The 20075-nt window shown below is 37.6% G+C and overlaps 2 protein-coding genes across 3 annotated transcripts; one reads left to right on the forward strand and one right to left on the reverse strand.

Moving 5' to 3' along the window:
- Window positions 1-280: 280 nt before the first annotated feature.
- Window positions 281-9121, reverse strand: LOC127427282 (protein FAM76B). 2 transcript variants are annotated; one of them, XM_051674795.1, is made up of 10 exons: window positions 8336-9121; window positions 7224-7288; window positions 7078-7132; window positions 5962-6117; window positions 5076-5257; window positions 4907-4957; window positions 3028-3090; window positions 2801-2933; window positions 1681-1782; window positions 281-1080 (listed from the first exon to the last, which is right to left on the reverse strand). In XM_051674795.1, the coding sequence occupies exons 1-10, from the start codon at window positions 8423-8425 to the stop codon at window positions 991-993; spliced, it is 987 nt and encodes a 328-aa protein (XP_051530755.1). In that variant the 5' UTR covers window positions 8426-9121; the 3' UTR covers window positions 281-990. The 2 variants fall into 2 exon arrangements, with proteins under 2 accessions (XP_051530755.1, XP_051530745.1); XM_051674785.1 differs by having other exon boundaries at window positions 2801-2936; window positions 8336-9087.
- Window positions 9122-11073: 1952 nt separating this feature from the next.
- Window positions 11074-19936, forward strand: LOC127427245 (histone acetyltransferase KAT5-like). The gene is made up of 15 exons (XM_051674724.1): window positions 11074-11107; window positions 11219-11285; window positions 11570-11638; window positions 11810-11943; window positions 12805-12873; window positions 13383-13556; window positions 13715-13786; window positions 14310-14372; window positions 15808-16056; window positions 17550-17639; window positions 17938-18078; window positions 18203-18296; window positions 18418-18577; window positions 18710-18791; window positions 19174-19936. Exons 1-15 carry the CDS (start codon window positions 11093-11095, stop codon window positions 19306-19308), a joined length of 1614 nt encoding a protein of 537 aa, XP_051530684.1. The 5' UTR covers window positions 11074-11092; the 3' UTR covers window positions 19309-19936.
- The last annotated feature ends 139 nt before the right edge of the window (window positions 19937-20075 follow it).

The following is a 20075-nucleotide window of genomic DNA, read 5'->3' on the forward strand; positions in this document are numbered from 1 at the left end:
GCAATTTTGGCTCCACTAGCATAAACAAACGGAATTGCAAAAAGAATTCCTGAAAACTCCCATATTCAATTGGTTGTATACTTTTAGGTGAAATCAACCAACTTACTTAACTCTGCAAATTAGTCTGAAATATAAAAAATAATTTTAACATCAAAAATATTAAATAACGTAATAAATACAAAACAGCAAAATTACACTCCAGTGACAAAAGACATGACACTCTTTCCACCATTCATAAAATGAACCATAAATACAAATTCAAACTCAAAAAGACACACTCTGAGGTTTTTACTAGCTTTAATATTCCTGAAACAACTGTGTTGCAGAAAAAAAAGGTACAAAAGTGTCTGACAGTAAAAAAGATAAGAATGCACAGGAGGAAGGAGAGACAGATAAGAAAGCCTCACTCACTAAAACAGCAGCATCTCAAACTGGCCTGCAGAATCCATCTCTGAAATATCACTAATATAAAGCCAAACATAAGAGTAATCAGTTAATATACAAAAACCACACAGATGACCAGGCAGCAAGACATGAATACAGTCTTTCCATGAGTGAGTGAGAGAAAGAGAGAAAAGGAGGAAGAGATAAAGAGACAAACTGAGCATCTATAAAAATTGTTTTCCATATATCCGACTCGTGTTCAATTCATTTTATTTTCAAACGTTTGCCGAGGGCTCTTCCGCTTGCGTTCAAGTTTTGAAAAGTTCTAAAACATTTTGCATTTGAGATCTGAGGCTGGGTTCAGCTCCTGAAATGGCTCCATACAGCTATGTATCTTCTGTAAATGTGTGATTACTAAAACTGCTGAAAACAGCCAAAGAAGTCCATAAAACTAAAACAAAAAATACAAATAATAATTGGAGATATTTGCATATGTGACATCATCAGAAGAATAAAACACAGAAAAACTGTGAGACTGGAGGGTGAAGCTTCCTCACAGTAATGAAACATTGGGGCAAGGGGTCATGTGATGGCATGAGGTCATTGCTATGGTAACAGCAGTGAGCTACTGCTGCGGTCAAACTTCTTGCCTTTCGAGAGTGCAGCAACCTGTTTCATCAGCTCTCTGTTCTTTGCCTGAAAGACAGACACACATTGCACATTATGCAGGTGTTTGTGTGAATATTATAGAATTCTCAAACTGCTAAATAAAAAAACATGATATCATTCTAAATTTGAAACACTAAAAGACACATTTAAGATTTCCAATGTAATTGTATAATGACAATATTGTTAATTTGTTATTGAAAGTATGGCTGCAAGTTATAGGATAGCTGAACTTAAAGCTGAAGTATGTAACTTTTTCAATACTTCTATCCGAGCTTAATATGCAGAGACAACTATGAGTAACCATTCATAGGTTAATTTTCTGGAAAACTGTAAACACTGTCTCTGTGGTGCTATAGAAATTCCTGTTTGTTTTGAGTGACCCACTTAGACCCCACCCAACAACATTACTCAACCAGTGGTGTGAGTTGGGGGTCGGACTATTTGAAAGTTTGAACAACGGTGGATGAGGGGTGTATTTGGAAAGCGGTTTTGAAAACACTTTTTTCCCCTTAAGTGTCAGAGTTAAGAACTTCAGCTTTAAATTTAGAACTAAGTTTCAAGTATGGTGATTTAATTAAGACATTTCTGGTTACGTCACGTGTCTGAATGTATGGTGTATTGTTTGACCTGTTGTTGCTCCATGGCCTCTTTATGCGCTTTCTCCATGTTGTTCATCTTTACCCGCATATTTGACTCCTGATACTGAAAATCTGCCTTCAACTCCGTTAACTGCACGTAATAAACACAAATGACAAACTCTTTGCAAAATATTCACAGAATAGAAATCATTTAACAGCATTTATTAGTTGCAAGTATGCTGGTTTTGTCTATGGCACTGGACCAGTTTCCTTCCACCATCCATTTCCAAAGGAAATTTTACTCTCATGAAAAGCAATTAACCATTAAGCAGACACTCAAACCTAATAGAATGCAAAATTTCCAAGTGTAAATAACATTCTACAGAGCACAGTAGAATAGCAGCATAGTTGCTACTTTGTGTAATGAATTTAAACATTACATAGAACATTACAAAAGGATTACATTTTTCTTAAGAAAATTGTGAATATGAAGGGTTGATAAAGCAACAAGGTTTAACAGACAATAGACACTTTATAAAGGACCAAAAAGAACATGAGAACACTAGAATAGGACATTTAAATATTAAAACGTAAAATGCAAACCCTAAACCACTTCAATTAAACGCTCTAATCTTTACTTAACCTCTAGTAACAGCTCAAATGTCTGACCACATGATTATCACCTCAAGCAACTAACTGGACTGTGATGTGGGAGGATGATCACAGACTGCAGGATGGAGCTCAGAAAGAATTCTATTGATTAACATACATTGCACATGTTGGATGAGATAACCATCTGCTGTCTTTTTTTATAGCTATGTACTTCATAAAAATGTGAGAAGGCCTAGAAGTGGTTTCCTACAAGCTTACATGTGGCTCACGCAGGCCCACACTGCACTAACAGACTAAACACTGGCTGATAAGTCTTTGGAGTTTATTGGCCAGGTGGTAAGTTTGCAATTGATTCAGTCATATTCAAGCAGGTAAAATTAAAGATCATTTAATATATTTTACTGTAGATTTGAAAAATCTGCATATATCTTACTAGCTATTTCAACGGAAACATTGAGTCAGATGATGTTCTGCCCATGTGAATGCTGAAACAGTAAGATCGGGAAGTCTGCTCTACTTAACCAAGCTCTAGCACAGGAGGTGATCTCAAAAGTTACCTTCCTGTCCTTCTCCAAGATGGTCTGGTCTCTCTGTTGGAGCATTCGCTTTAGTGACATCACTTCCTCTTTCAGCTGGCTAATCAAGATGAAGTTATCCGTGCCTCCCGAATCCATTGACTGAGTGATTGAACTACTAGAGGGAAGAGAAAAAGAAACATGGTTGGCGATGACTGAAAAAAGACAGAGACCGCAAGATAGAGACAATTACAGTGAGATGTAATTACCTGTCTCCATTAGATGGCTTTGTCTCTAGTTTAGGTTTTTTCTTTGGCGTTTCCTTTTGAATGCTGCATGAGAGAAGCAAAATAATGTCAATCCATCATCACAACCTCACAGCATTCACAGAGACACTGACCAAAATCTTAAAGGGGTCATGATACGAGGAATCAAGTTTTCCTTAATCTTTTGATATATATATCAAAAGATTATATATGAGGGCATCGTACTTTAAAAACATACTGTAAGTTTCAGAACTCAAAACTTCCTCCTCATTGCAAAAAGAGCATTTGTTAAAACCAAGCTGCCAAAATGACTCGTTCTCTACTTCCTCCACATTGTGATGTTACACTGTGGTAGACATTTGCATCTGACCACCTCCACAACAACACATCAACTAGGGCTGGGCGATATGGCCAAAAATATTATCACAATATTCTTTTTCATATCATTCGATATCTATATTTATTATGATATACATTCACATTTGCACATCCTAAACAGTCAAAATAGTCTATACAAAACTGCATTGGGGGCCCAGAGACAAGGGTGTCTGAGGGATCTTCTACCATAATATTAATATATTCTATAGAGTTTATCAATCGAGTGAAGTTGGATATGAATGTTAAAAGATCATCTGTTACTTTTGAAGCATAATGACAGCATATAATTTTTACATTCCAATAATGTTTTATATTTCGTTACATTCAGATGCCCAAGTATTGGGGCATAGAAGCCCTTGTGACTGAGGAATGATCCTGTATGGGGGTTCAGGGGTATCCCCTTAGAGAAAATGTAGAAGTCTGAATGGACCATTTTTATATTTTCATTAAAGTGAGAAAGACTAGGCAACAAACTATTAATTTTATTGCCTATCCTTGTCATGCCAGAGATAATGACATCTGATTAATTTCACAAAATTAGAACAGAAATCTATTTGTTTATTATTAAAGGCTTGTAACATGCTGATTAATAAAGCTAAATTTAGAAGGGAAAAAAACGTTATGGTCTAAAGGCGCTCTGGAACCACGTTAACTTATGCGGTGCCTCATGTTTACTCACATGCGGGGAAAAGAGGAAATTCGTGCAGACTGGGACAGGGCATAAATGAAGTGTGTTCGGTTCAAGAGAAAAATATTCAAAAATACAGCGCAGAAAGATCAGATCTAGTGTACACAGCACTGTTGTTTTGTCGCACTGCTCACTAGAGAAGATGAGAGGATGCAACCGTCATGATGTCTTGCGGTCCATATGGAATCAATCCAGGGTCTGGACCCGGACCGCAGTGACTGGCGCAGCCTAATCGTTAGCAAGATGCTAACATTAGCAACTTCATAAAGTCTGAGAAAGCCAAATTGCTTGCATTTTGGGTGACATGCACCTGATCATCTAGATGTAGAACACAGGCTAAATATTGAAAATTATTCAAAAGCTTATCATTGATTTCGTGGATTTTTTTTATCGCGATAAATATCGAGATTGTTTTATCGCCCAATCCTAACATCAACGCGTACTTTACCTTATTACTTCGGTCGCCTGCCCAGTAGCAGCGAGCAGTGAGATAGCAAGGAGAGAGCAGGTCAGTCAAGAGCAAAGAGCCAATTATAACAGTGGGCATTTACTGTCTTAAAGGAGAAGCAGAACCAAAACAGCATGTTTCTGACAGAGGGTCATAATGAGTGTTGAAAATGATCATGTTTTACAAATATATGACTGTTTTATGTGCAAAAAACTCATAAAAACAAATATTATAAGTGAACCTCAAGGACCATATTAAAATAATAATAATAATTAAAAAAAAAACATATCTAAAGAAAACTTTCTTTAAAACTAAATCCACAAGAACTCCCATACAAAGTGTGTCCATGTAAAAGAGAAGCATCTCACCTCTGCTTCCATAGTCCCTGATCCTGCTCTGGACTTAAAGTACCACTTATTCTGTAACACACATGCACCAGCAACAGTGTTTGTCAGGTTTGATTTCAAGGTAGCCCTTCTATTACATTAACATGTTGACGCATTAGCAGTGTGTACATATGATCACATGCATGCTTACTTGTGATGTGAACTGTGTCGGTGGTGTTGATGATGGTGGTGGTGGTGTCTCTGATGTTCTTTCTCGCTGAGGGAAGAAGAGTTGGAGTGGGAGGAGCCAAGGCCTTTGCGCTGCTCTTTTGTTTTCTGTAGAACCCGACGATATGACAGTGTGCAGAGCCAACACAAGAGCTTCCCATCCACCTGCAGAAAGAGAGAATCAACTTGTGCATCTCTGTTTTAAAAGTGTCTTCTAATTCTCTTACACAAGAGATCCCTCCATTCGTTGAACTCCGCAGTTCAGCTCAGTGTTTATCTCAGACCTTCAAATCTGAAGCTTATTGTTTTGAGTTAATTTGCATTTCATTTCCTGTTCATTATGGCTACGACAGAAAATCGTGCTTTGCAAAGGTATATAGAATGGAACAACAAATGAAATTTTGCCATAGCCATGGTCAAGCGGTTAGTACACCAGATATATTGAGCTATGGTGCTCTTGTGGGAGAACCATTCCACGATCTCTCCCCATAATTTCCTGGCCTCTCTTTATGGCAAAGCCATAAAAGGTTTGCTTGGGAATCTAGAAGAGGCCTAAAGTCAAAACTGCTACTGAGGTACAATCAAATTTGGTCTGTTATGAAAAGTACTGCAAATCTTTCTGAAATGAGATACAGCTCTCTGTTGCATCTACAACAGCACAGTTTTTTGAAACTGGTCTGATAATTAACTACAGTAATGGAGTGTTTGCTACTGAATAAGCGGGGTCCAAAAGCATGAGCTGAAATATGGAGACACTGATTCTCCGTTACGACTGGGTGCACTGAATCACCTCACACAAATGCAGTGTGAGAGAACACAGTCAGAGTGTGTAAATACGAGTAATAACAAACCAGTGTGAGGGGAGTTACCTTTCTCCTTCCTTCATCCTTCCTGTCGAAGGCACACTGCTGCTTGCACTGTTCGCAGGTCTGTGGAGGGCCATACTTCTTCTCAGAGTTGGTGCAGCGCTGACATTTGGTCCCAATGAATGCAGCAATGATGTTACAGTACTGACATGGCTTTGGCTGAAATGCAAAAGAGAGAATGTTAACCCACCCATCTGCGGACTTGATAGTTAATAGTTACGTTCATGCCGTGAGATGTACTCACACCTATTTAAACTAGAGCTGTCGGAATTAACTCGTTAATCGCATGCGATTCATTTGAAAAGATTAATGCGTTAATTTTTCTTAATCGCGATTAACGCATTTACCGTTAATACAGCATAAAAAGCATAGACACTTGTTGGGAGAGAGGAACCTTTGTAATGTGTCCACCCAGAGTCACTGCCTGACGCTCTGATATGAATCATGAACGCATCTTCAGGATTGCTGTAGGAAAGCGGATAGTCACAGTCTACTGGCAGATTAATATTGTAGAGGAAGAGAGTTTAAGAAATGTAATGCCCATTGCAATGAATACTAAACCAATGGGGACTAAAGCCATCTTTACACACAAAGTTGGCACAGAAGCTGCATCTGAAGTGGCAATTAGGTGTATTTTCACAGAGCAGGAATAAATGATTTACACAGCAGTTGCAAATGCATAAATATTGTTATGAGAAGAATATTTTAAATGTAAAATTATGAATATAGAAATATGAAATGACTGAAAATATGAATAAATACTCAACCTATGGGACTAATTCTTTCAATAAGTCAACCTCCCAATTAGACTTTGGGAAACGTTTAATGTTACTTGAATAGGTGACATTATATTGAGGAAGACTTTATTTGTAAAATGTTAATAAAGCATTATATTGTTACATGTTGTTTTGTTTTCTTTCCTAAGATGGAAATAAATTCATTTTGACAGGAAAATAAGTATATACTGTATGGTGTCAAATTTCAGCATTTTCAAAATCTGCGATTAATTGCAATTAACTACAAAAAAATATGCGATTAATCACGCTCAAAAATTTGAATTGTCCGACAGCCCTAATTTAAACACAAATATACACCAAGCACAACAGGAACCTAACTTACCGTCCCAAACTGTTTAACATTTTGTGCACATTTCTTGCAGATAGTGTTGGTTTTGCTGGAGAAAAAAAAAAAGAAGTAAGGGATGTTTAATTAGCATAGATATGATGGCAAAGAATCAGTTCTCTGTGTGTGTATCTCTCACTTACCTCTCCTGCTGAAACTCTGACCTGCAGAAGGTGCATTTTACAATAGGATGTGCAATTCGACACTCCTGAGAGGAGAAAAAAACAAGTAACGATTAACTTAAACCTTAAAATGTTCTGAAGGTACCTTAAAGGGATAGTTCACCCAAAAACCTCTCATCATTTACTCACCCTCATGCCATCCCAGATGTGTATGACTTCTTTCTTCTACTGAACATAAACAAAGATTTTCAGAAGAATATCTCAGCTCTGTAGATACATACAATGCAAGTGAATGGTGACCAGAACTTCAAAAGCTCCAAAATGGAGATAAAGTCAGCATAAAATGTAATCCATAAGACTCCAGTGGTTTAATCAAAGTCTTCTTTAGCGATCCAGTTGGTTTTGGGTGAGACCAAACAGACCAAAACATAACTCATTTTTCACTGTACATCTCCTTGGCGATCATGCATCCAAGTTCGATTACACTTCCTATAGTGCAATCTAGTGCTCTGTGCATGTGTAAAGTTCTAGGAAGTGTAATCAAGGTTGAAATCATGATCGTCCCTAGAGATTTACAGTGAAAAAATGGGTTATATTTTGGTCTGTTCTCACCCAAAACTGACTGGATCGCTTCAGAAGACATGGATTAAACTACTGGAGTTTTATGGATTACTTTTTGCTGACTATATTTCCTTTTTGGAGCTTTTGGAGTTCTGGCCAACATTCACTTGCATTGATTGTATGAACCTACAGAGCTGAAATATTCTTCTGAAAATCTTTGTGTTCAGCAGAAGAAAGTCATACACATCTGGGATGTCATTTTTGGGTGAACTATCCCTTTAAGGGATGAGTGTTCTCAATACAGGCAGCATAGCAGGCTAACAAGCACAGTACAGTTTAGTATATGAATCATAAAATACATTCCTGTATGACTGGTTATGTCTTAGTGCCAGCCTATACTTGATTTTAAGACAGCCACATTGTTTTATCTGAAAAGTACCTAATGTTTGAATGTTTCTTCTACTCACACAAAACATAAGTTTTACACAACCCAAAGCAACTCTCAGCTCAGGACATACACACCTTGACCAGGATACTAAGCACTTGTAGTGTGTGAACATGTGTGCTCTCACCTTACAGAGCTGCTGGCCCTGCGACAACTCCTCAAACGGGAACCGCTGGTTACACTTGGTGCAGGCGTACAGGGCCGATGTGGCCATCATCAACCGAACAAAGTCAAAATTACCGCTACTGTTACAAAAATACTTAAACTCACAGAGAATCTTTAACACAGGAGATCAGGTGAGACCTGAGCCGATTAAATCCCGTTAACTGCACTTAATCCCGATAAATAAAATTGATCCAACCATCCAAAACTGTTCAGCGAATACTATTACAAACAACTTCAGATGACTTAATTCACAATTAAGAACTACATATAAACTATCGCATAGTTATGTTTAAAAACGAATAAGTAAAACTGATTTTAAATCTCGCCGTTTCGGCGTCTAGTGTGAGATTTTCTATTTTTTTATTTTTTTGCATCTCTGTCGACGCACGAACCGGATGCGACCTCTGACTACAAAGGAAAGACTCAGCAGCCAATCAGGAGCCCGCGCCGATTGGCGTGATGAAAAAATTTGAAATACCTACACCAATCAAAGAACTCGTCCCGCCCCTTTAGAAAACGACGAATGATTTTTTTGTGACGTGTTAGTGATGTAACGATTTCACCCTTCTGTGCATTCCGTGAAACAGGACGGAGGACGACAGTGTACTTGGAAATTTGGTTTAGGTCCGTGTCCTCGTTTCCAGAGTTTAAATTGACATAATCCCATTGTATTATAGGAACAAATTAAAGAATTGTGAAATATATGATTTATTCGAATTACAAACGCAATATCCAGATAAAATATGAGTTCGCCAAGGAAATAGGGGTAAAATAGGGGATCGTCCCGTATTTAAATATAAAATGATTCAATACTGGACGCGATTTGTCCCGTTTTTAAGTTGGTCAGATGGCGTCAAGGTGAAATCGTTCCAGATCGCCAATTTAACATTTGACTACGGTGGGTAAGGGACCGTCTGAAAAGTCCACACATTGTGCTAAAACGTGCTATTACTGTAGCGAATATGGTAAGGGACCGTCTGAAAAGGCCACAAATGGTGGTAAAACTGTGGAGTTTTTTCTATATAAATGTTCAATAAGATCAAACAATTTATGGATACAATAATAAAGACAAGTACAGGTGAAGGAAAAAAATAAACAAATAAAATAAATAAAAATATATATATATATATATATATATATATATATATATATATATATATATATATATATATATATATATATAAAATATGTATAAACCATCCAAAATGTATACATAAATAAGATAAGACAAATAATCAACATTTTTTTTAAATAAATATATTTTTAAATTATAAATTTGTGTCATGGGTCAGGAAAGTTCTCATTTTAGCATATAAGAAAGGATGTACAATATTAACTCAACGCATTTATTTCTAAAACTGTGGAGGATGTGGTTAGGGGCCGTGATTCCAAACCCCCCCCCCCCCATTACTTTTTTCTTTTGTGGAACACAAAAAGAGATGTTAGGCAGAATGTTAGCCTCAGTCACTGAAGGGTTGCCACCTTGGACCTGTAAAATTCCTGGACACCTGATCAGTGACTGAAAAACTTACTGCTGGCCATCATACAAGAAATAAAACATATTATTTATGATTGTTTACTCCTTGTTTGATATGGAAATTACTGCATATATAGTATATAATTCAATCAAACAATAACAATGATACTGTCAATTTTTTTTGCCTATTTTTAAGATACACATTTAAATGTCATGACAAAATTCCATCGAAATGAATTGTGTAATTTAAAAAAATAAATAAATAATAAAACATACAGGTGCCGGGTTAACATAGGCTTATATTATTTACTTATTCTGGTCTAAGTATGTTTTCTTGAGTTTATGGTTCACACTGAACAATTAAATGTTTTAAAATATACAAATATGTATGGATAAAGTATAAATATAAAGTAATAAACCAAAGGAAATCAAATACATGTAGATAAACATTCACTCAAAAAAATATTTTCAATATTTCAAGATTTACGCGCTTCAATTTCATATCAAATTTTCATCAAATTGAACTTTTTTAACTAAATTAATAATAAATAAAATAAATGTTTCCAGAACATTAGACAAAAGTTTAAAGGATTGATCACACAAAAGTGAAAAATCTCAATCACCCGAAAACCAGTTCACTAAAATTAATCGTAATTTATTATGATTAATCTGAGAATGAGTTTGATTCTCCTCCATGCATAGTGTGCTTATAAAAAAGGGTTCACATAAACGTGTCGGGAAAATACTGAAATTACGAGACATTTTGCATCCTGGAATGGAATGGAATTTTTCCGGGAGAGATGGCCAAAAACTGGGACGATCCTGGAAAATCCTGGACGTGTGGCAACCCACCATTCACATTCTTTTAATCTTTTTTCCCCTCACAATGAAAGTAAAAGTTGACGTCAGGCACTAACATTCTGCCTAGCATCTTATGGGTCTGGAAATACAGTAAATTGCGTTAATTGTGTTGGGAAAACATTACTGAACTTACTCTTTAACGTTGTGTGAGATATGCCACTTTGATATGTCTAAACATATGTACAATTATAATAAATACCAACATAAATGTTCTGAAAAAAAGTTTCATACCTTCAAAAACTACAAGCATCAAGATGGGACTAAACAGCTACTTAACCTGCTCCATTCTGCGACCTTTAGAGAGCGCTACATTCATTGCAGTCATTCAGTGTACTGTTGTTCTTCAGGCTGTATCCCATAATTCAGTGCTGCCGATTAAATATGGCGGACCCTTCGGTGAGTAGTTGCAAGACTTTCTGTAATAATTTAGTCTAAATGGCGATTTAAATCAAATTTTTTGTGTTGTTTTTGGTCGGTGACTTTTATAAATACGTTATAAATTGATAGGTTGATGTCGTTGAGGGCTGTCGTCTACCTGTGCTGCGAAAAAACCAAGAAAATGAAGACGAATGGCGTAAGTGTTCAGGAGACAGCTCCTTTTAGAATGTAAACAAAACACTAAAAGCTTCACTGACCAGCGCTGAAGTTATGTTACTCAGGTGTGAATCAATCTTCATCCTGACACTTGACTTAATAAAATACTGTCTTGTTAGTGGTCAGACGGGAAACTTGTGTTTTTGTGATCTACTGGTGATATCAAGATTTAAAGAACAGATGTGGCTACATGCTGATAGCAGTACAATGCGATATTAGTTGTTATTTTATTATTTGTAATTTATCCTCATTATTCCTCCATAGCTTTGGCTGAAATTCTCAGTCTCAAAGATATTCCCGGGAGAAAGCTCTACTATGTCCACTATATTGACTGTGAGTATTAATCATTAGCCTAAAAACTCAATTATTCAATTCAGTCAAGTCAATTACTTGACCGTTGCTAGACATTTCTTGTCTCCACAATGTTATTTAACATTAAACGTGTGATTTTCATTAATTATTCACAAAGAAAAACCTCTTCGAAAATGTGTTGTTTGTTGAAAGTCAATAAGAGGCTGGACGAATGGGTTACACCAGATCGGCTGGACTTGAAGAAACTTCAGTTTCCAAAGGAGGCAAAGACTCCCACAAAGAACGGCCTGCCTGGGTCTCGCCCCAGCTCTCCGGAAAGAGATGTGGTAAGAGAACTTTGTCTTTTTTTTTTTCCCAGTTACTCCTTCAGTGTTTCCATATCACAAAACCACTAGGCTGAATCCAAATATTTTCAAGGAATATTCCAGGTTCAATACAAGTTAAACTCAATCGACAGCATTTGTGGCTTAATGTTGATTACCACAAAAACTAATTTTGACTTGTCCCTCCTTTTCTTTAAAAAAAGCAAAGATCGAGGTTACACTGAGACACTTACATTTGAAATTAATGGTGCCAATTTTAAGAGTGTTTAAAAGCAGAAATGTGAACCTTATAATTTTATAAAAGCACTTACTGTAAAAGCTGTAATATTGTTTAAATCTTTATTTTTACAGTAGTTTTATGGTTTGTTGACATTACATATAATTGGCTATAACTTTACACAGAAAAGGTGTGTGAGCGATTTTTATCACACTAAAGGCCAAAGTATACTTTTTCCAGATTTTCTCGACCCGCCGACACGGTCCTCGTCTGTGCGCATCTTCAGTGCCTGCGTGGCCATTGACTAAGATACTAAAAGAGTATCACAAACTCTTGTATTAAACCTGGAATATTACTTTAAATGGCTTAACCAACATTAATTGCTCGATGGACCTCATTTATCATGTATATCACTCCTGTGCATTTAATACTATATTTGATGGTACTACAGAGAAATTTGCCATAACTTTAGATCTGCTGACAATGTTAGGATTTATGCTAATGATTTTATGGTAATATGAAGTGTGACACAACCACACATTCCCATCTCAATGCTTCTTATTAAAGAGCTATGATATTCACAGTTGTTTTCAAATTTCACAATTTTCATGTCATTCAATCCTCTCTTCCTTTCTGTTCAAATTCAGAGGAAGAGTCTAGAGTTCAATGGTCAGTCTGCTTCAGCTCCTTCAAGAGGCAAATCCCTCCCCACACCGGTACAGACAAACCCTGCCCATTATACACTAATAAAACTCCACTGCTCTATCTGTCAAGCCACAGGTCAAAGTGAATGGGCTGGATTGAATACTCATTTGAATAAGCTCTTATTATGCTTTCCAAACAGTGCGAGGGATGTTGTTTTTGCCTCATCTCAGAAATTGCAGATTGCCATGCAACATGAACATTTTATGTAAGGAATCAATTAAGAATATATATTGCAAAGGAATAAACAGTATTTCAATATTTTTCGGAATCTGTTCAGTGTTATTTTCCAATCTGAATGTAAAAGCCTCCACTTTTTCACAAAGCCAAACCCCACTGATCAGGACATAACATGTTCTAAATATTCATTACTCTTTATTTTTTATAATATGAGGTAAGTGGCAGAAGTTCTTTAATTGTTTAGTTATGTTGTGTATTTTAGTACCTTTTTTTGTATTTTGCATTTATTTTCTATGCAGTGAAAATATGATCTTTTCTATCTTATTTCTGTTTGGTCTTACAGAAGAGGAAAGCAGAATCAGTCTCTTTGGCAGCACAAGTTACTGCAGCAACTCCAGTGCCTTCACTTCCTGGTCCTGCGGAGGCCAATCAAGCCTCTGTCTACCCAGCAATGAGAGACTCCTCCTTCAGCATTAAATCCAGAGAAGAGCATGAGCAACTCGCCTCTCTCACCACGGTAAAACAAAACTTTGTGTTTGAAACAATTCTTGGTTTCAGATAGTTTTACATGGGTCACTAAAGAACAGTTTATCTTTTTTATTAAGTGACATTGAATGTCATTTTAGAAATCAAAGTTTCTCTCTTTCTCTCTTCTATGCTTTTTGCTGTTGAAAGAATGGCACATCGCGTCGTCTTATTCCTTCTCAGCCAGGGAGAAAAAGGAAAAATTGTGGAGGGACAGATGAGGTAGGCCCTGCAGCTCTTTTTACACTTTCTTAGTGCTATATATTGTACCTATTTCACAGTGTAAGAGCCTTTTGTTAAACTTGTTTTGTAAAAAGTAATCCAGTAATAGGTCAATGTAAGGGCATAAAAATGGTCACACATTTTTACAATAAAACATCACATATTTCATTGTCATCTGAGGTGGTTGCCATAGGGTTTGGCATATGTTAAAATTGGGAAATGTGTTGTTTTAGGGCACATGTTTACTTCAACATCTTTATAAGAAGGCATTTTGCAAAAGGCTGTGATCCAAGTCGGTGTTATCCAGACATGTTTACATTCAAAACCAATGAATGTGTGATTGTGGTGATGATTGTTTTTTTCCAATTGGCATTCAAAACTGAGGTTTTCAATGAGATATCAGGTCTAATCTCCCTTAAAATATTTTCCAATTCATAATTTGCTCTGCTGTACAATCTCCTGTCTTTCTCCACTTACAATAAAATGTCCCAAAGCTCTGCAACCCCTTGTGTTTTTCTGCTAGATGGTAAAGGTGTTCCAGAATAACAGCCCCCGCTGCTCCACCATCTATTTGCTGCCAGGAGAGGTCCGGGTCATTTACTTCCCATTGCCTTTGTTGTGTCTGTCAGAGGGGTGGAAGCTTAGGGCTTTTAGAGAGAGGTGGAATCAGACTACATATGGGCTTTTCAGCAATATTTCAAGCATTGCAGATATAGATCTGCTAAGCTCAGGGGTCCATTGGACACAGGTTTTAAAAGATTAAAATATTTAATTATTTTTATTTATAAATCAGGTATTGTATTTTAAGATTATTAAGAATGAAAGGCAAAAGAGTTTACATGAAACCCACTTACACTAGTTATACACTGATCAGCCACAACATTAAAACCATTGACAGGTGAAGTGAATAACATCGATTATCTCGTTACAATGGCATCTGTCAAGGGGTGGGATATATTAGGCAGCAAGAGAAGTCAGTTCTTGAATTTCATGTGTTGGAAGCAGTAAAAATGGGCAAGCGTAAGGATTGACTTTGACAAGGGCCAAATCGTGATGACTAGACGAATGGGTCAAAGCATCTCCAAAACGGCAGGTATTGTGGGGTGTTCCTGGTATGCAGTGGTTAGTACCTACCAAAAGTGGTCCAAGGAAGGACAACCGGCGACAGGGTCATGGGTGCCCAAGTCTAATTTATATGCGTAAGGTTAGCCCGTCTGGTCAGATCCTACAGAAGAGCTACTGTAGCACAAACTGCTGAAAAACTTAATGCTGGCCATAATAGAAAGGTGTCAAAACACACAGTGCATCGCAGCTTGGTCAGAGTGCCCATGCTGACCCCTGTCCACCACCGAAAGAGCCTACAATGGTTATAGCCTTCAATGCGTTAGAACTTGACCATGGATCAAACTGGTCTGACAAATCACGTTTTCTTTTAGATAATGTGGATGGCCGGGTGCATGTGCATCGTTTACCTGGGGAAGAGATGGAACCAGGATGCACTATGGAAAGAAGGCAGGCCAGCGGAGGCAGCGTTATGCTCTGGGCAATGTTCTGCTGGGAAACCTTGGGTCCTGGCATTCATGTAGATGTTACTTTGACACGTACCACCTACCTAAAGATTGTTGCAGACCACGTACACCCCTTCATGGTAACGGTATTCCTTGGGCCTCCAAATTCCCCAGATCTCAATCCGATTGAGCATCTATGGGATGTGCTGGACCAACAAGTCTGATCCATGGAGGCCCCACCTCACAACTTACAGGATTTAAAGGATCTGCTGCTAATGTCTTGATGCCAGATACCACAGGACACCTTCAGAGGTCTTGTGGAGTCCATGCCTCGACGGGTCAGAGCTGTTTTGGTGGCATGAGGGAGACCTATACGATATTAGGCAGGTGGTTTTAATGTTGTGGCTGATCTGTGTATAATGAAGTGCAGATCTGAATATAAAAGACTTTTGTGTCATCGATTGCAGTTAGATAATGTTCCACCATCTCCCTAATTCTACTCTCTGGTCTCAGGACTCCCAGGACAGTTCTGATGGAATCCCCTCTGCCCCACGCATGACTGGTAGCTTGGTGTCAGACCGCAGTCACGACGACATTGTGACGCGAATGAAGAACATAAATTGTATCGAGCTGGGACGGCACAGGCTGAAGCCCTGGTACTTTTCTCCATACCCACAGGAGCTCACCACACTGCCCATTCTCTACCTCTGTGAATTCTGTCTCAAATACCTCAAGAGCCTTAAGTGTCTCCAGAGGCACCTGGTAAGATTAGTTTTAGGTGCTTATACATCCCTGAGCAATACAAGATTCTGTTTCGACCTTAATCAGTCTGACAATTGTATATCTACATACTTTGTGTAGTACTGTCTTTAGGGCTGGGAAATTTATCGTGTACATTTTTGCAATTAATAGTAACATTTTAACGTGTAAAAAAAAAAAAAGAAACGCAATTAATGCAGTATCTGTTTTTTTTTTTTTTTTTTTAAACTTCCTGAAAATTCACTAATGTTTTTCCCCTCTTCCTGTGGCTAAAATTGGCATATATAAATTTCCAAGAGCTACAGGCTTGACTTGACTGCACATTCTAGCACAGAAACTGATTGTGTGGAGCCAGATGTGGGACAGAAATGGGAGATACGGCAAGTTGCTGTATCTCTTCTCATCGCCCGAAAATGCTCACTTACTGTCATCTGAACCCATGTCAAAAGCAATTCCGCAGGAGAGAGACCCTGCGTGATGGCAGCCAGAGAAAATAATAGTTGTGAGATTTTAAACTTTAGCAAAATAAACTTAATAAAAAAAACTTAGAAAAAAAAAAGCACATACATAGTCCAAAGCAAGGTGAAATGATGCACACACATAGGCGAACATCGGCAGAAACACATCAAAATGATCAAAGACATCCATCTAGTGCATGTTTACGAACACCGACAATTAAAAATAACACAGATGTGTGAAAGAAGGTGTTCAGGACGAATTTGTGCTCAAAACAGCATGAGGCAGAGCAGCTGAGTGAAAGAGAATGGCGTTTCTTCATAGTTGTAACGTGACACCACGTCTTTTAAAAGCGGCGAGATACAATACAGTGGTCAAAGATGTCTGTCTAGTGCATGTTTATATACAAAAATAATTAAAAATAGTCCAGATGGGTCCTCTTTGGTGTTCAGGATTAGTTAGCCACGCTAGGCCTGTCTGTCCCACTCTCTCTCTGTCTCTTGAACTGAGCGCCAGTTGGTGGGGCTAAGGGTGCGATGACGCATGTTGTGGGATGTATAAATACAAATGAGCAATGTCTCGTGACGTCATGAACACTCAGATTTCAAAACGAGATGCTTCAGCAGGGTGGTGACTATAAATGCTCTTTAAAGACTGGGGAGGAAGTATTGATTTCTGAAATTTACAATATGTTTTTATAGTACGAGTGGCACCTGTTGGTCCCATCACAAAGAGGCTCAAAGTCTTTCATGATCGTTCACTTTCTCTGTGCCTCTGTAGTGGAATGAGTTTCCAACCTACACACGATCTGCTGATACCATCTCAACATTCAAGAACCAGCTGAAAACACATCTGTTCTGCGAGCACTTAAACAATCCACACTAATTGCACTTACTATTGAATTTAATTTGTACTTACTGTACAAAAAAAAAAGGACAATATCAAGGACAATTTGATTCTCCATTTCATGACCCCTTTAAAAAAATGTAGTCACTAAATTACATAAACTCTCATCCAACACCTGTTTGTAACCTGTACAGACAAAATGCAACCTTCGGCACCCCCCTGGAAATGAGATCTACCGCAAAGGAACCATCTCCTTTTTTGAAATAGACGGCAGGAAAAACAAGGTGGGTAATTGGTCTGTTGCAACTGAAATTTGGTGTGAAAAGATTAAAAGGTAGAGTTAGTAATCACCTTAGTGATGTGACAACTTCAAGTTTAATGTTGTTAAATGTGGGTCAGCATAAAAGAACATTAGAAAGTTGTTGTTTGCAACCTTTTTTTCCTCCACTAACAGCGTCCAGCAAATATAATGTTGCATGTACAGTTAAAATTGAACATATTTGAATTAGATGGTTAGGAATGTGTTTGTGGGAGTAATCTTTTGATGAATTATAAAATCTGTTATTCTCTTTCATTGCACAGGCATATTCCCAAAATTTGTGTTTATTAGCCAAATGCTTCCTGGACCATAAGACCCTATATTATGACACAGATCCTTTTCTTTTCTATGTTATGACTGAGTATGACTCAAAGGGATTCCACATAGTTGGCTACTTCTCCAAGGTACATGCCCCCAGCTCTGTTTGCATCAGTGCACTGATGTGTTTTTTGATAAGCTCCTCCTTCCTATTGATATGACAACCTTGCATGTATTGTGTATTTAACATATGTTCCCTTCTCATTACAGGAGAAAGAATCAACAGAAGACTATAATGTGGCATGTATTCTGACTTTACCACCTTACCAGAGAAGAGGCTATGGCAAGCTACTAATTGAATTCAGTGAGTCATTTTAGAGGTCTTAAGGGCTATTTTACTGAGGGAGAGCTTTTTCAGGTGACAAGATTATTGCTTGCAGTCCTAAAATTATAAATCTTATCCTGAATGTTTGGGTCTTGATCAGGTTATGAGCTCTCAAAGGTGGAAGGTAAGACTGGAACTCCCGAGAAGCCTCTGTCAGATCTGGGCCTGCTTTCCTACCGCTCATACTGGTCGCAGACCATTCTGGAGATCCTCATGAACCTCAAATTAGAGAATGGAGAAAGACCACAGATCACCATCAAGTATGTGTCCACTGCTTTTATAAGCCAAACATCAGTACCAGTGTTGATGACACCAGAACTCAAAATGTGTATTTCCATTTTGATTGACTCAGTGGTGCAGTTGGTATTCATTACCATTTTTGTTTTTCTTAGTGAAATTAGTGAGATCACAAGTGTCAAGAAAGAGGATGTGATATCAACTCTCCAATACCTCAACCTCATCAATTATTACAAGGTACATTATAAGAGATGACTGCCAATGAAAGGGATGTTTCTTTCACATTTTCAGATTTTACACTCCATGTTAACGAAATAGTTCACCCAGAAAATTCATAAAGTGTCTTACCCTTATGTTGTTTCAAACTTGTATGACATTCTAAGCCTAACACACACACACAAAAAAAAAGTCTTTACAATACAATGGCAGTGGATAGTGCCTCACTTTAAAGCTTAAAGGGATAGTTCACCCAAAAATGAAAATTCTCTCATCATTTGCTCACCCTCATGCCATCCCAGATATGTATGACTTTAATTCTTCTTCTGAACACAAACAAATTCTAAATCATGTTCTGAGGTTGGGCAGTTCATGAAGACTAATTAACCTGCTCCCCTTTCAGGGTCAGTACATCCTTACACTGTCCGAGGACATAGTGGAAGGTCATGAGCGAGCCATGCAGAAACGCCTTCTCCGAATTGATCCCAAATGTTTGCATTTCACTCCTAAAGACTGGAGCAAAAGAGGGAAGTGGTAAAGTACAGACTGTAAGGAAGACTGCTGGCACCTAGTTACTATGCCGAGACATTCACAAAGGAATTCAATTCAGCATCAAAATTGTAAATAATACTGTGTATTTATGTACTTTATATAAAAAGTACATATCTAAAAATCATAGATCATGGAGTCAGTATGTAATTGAATGTGCCTGTAATGTGTATTAAGTGTTTGGACAGCCAGTGTTTAACAGAGTTGACTGTACTTGACTAATTCAAATGGGGAGACAAAGCATTTAATGTTGCATTGTGAAACATGATACCTCAGTGATCAAAAACATTTTCATGGTGTACTGTATAATGCCACATTCCTCACAGGGTGAAGTACTTTGAATTAAAAGTAAGTGTTTAATGACAAATATAAAATAACAATGGAAGAATGAAATGAGAGCCTCACCTTTGTCCAGTCAACAATCAAGCAGTAGCTCAGGAAATAAATGGGGCCACTTTTCAAAGGCATAATGTTAAATCAGACACTTGATGTATTTGTGGGGCCAGTTGGGAATAATGTAAGGAAACTTTGTATTTCTTTTTCCACACTGAATCAACAGAGATAATCATGTAAAATCTCCTGTTTAGTTTTCTAATAGCTGATTTCTTGTGCTGCTCTTGGATTGTATGGCTGCTGTATGTACAATTTCATACACAAATTCTCATGACAGGGTCAAAAATACCTGCCTGTGACATTATTCTATGATCTTGCATTGGTCTTATTGTAAAATAATCTTAACAAAACAATCCACTTGAA

This window comes from Myxocyprinus asiaticus, chromosome 3 (assembly GCF_019703515.2).
Source record: "Myxocyprinus asiaticus isolate MX2 ecotype Aquarium Trade chromosome 3, UBuf_Myxa_2, whole genome shotgun sequence".
NCBI classification, from domain to species: Eukaryota; Metazoa; Chordata; class Actinopteri; order Cypriniformes; family Catostomidae; genus Myxocyprinus; species Myxocyprinus asiaticus.

Coding starts and splice junctions, on each gene's coding strand:
- LOC127427245 (XM_051674724.1), top strand. Junction 13,787..14,309: donor ATTGTGGAGGGACAGATGAG/GTAGGCCCTGCA, acceptor TTTTTCTGCTAG/ATGGTAAAGGTGTTCCAGAA. Junction 18,079..18,202: donor TAGTTGGCTACTTCTCCAAG/GTACATGCCCCC, acceptor TTCTCATTACAG/GAGAAAGAATCAACAGAAGA.
- LOC127427282 (XM_051674785.1), bottom strand. CDS start 8,425: ATGATGGCCACATCGGCCCTGTACGCCTGCACCAAGTGTAACCAGCGG. Junction 4,958..5,075: donor CGACACAGTTCACATCACAA/GTAAGCATGCAT, acceptor TGTGTGTTACAG/AATAAGTGGTACTTTAAGTC. Junction 1,783..2,800: donor TCTTGGAGAAGGACAGGAAG/GTAACTTTTGAG, acceptor TATTACGTGCAG/TTAACGGAGTTGAAGGCAGA.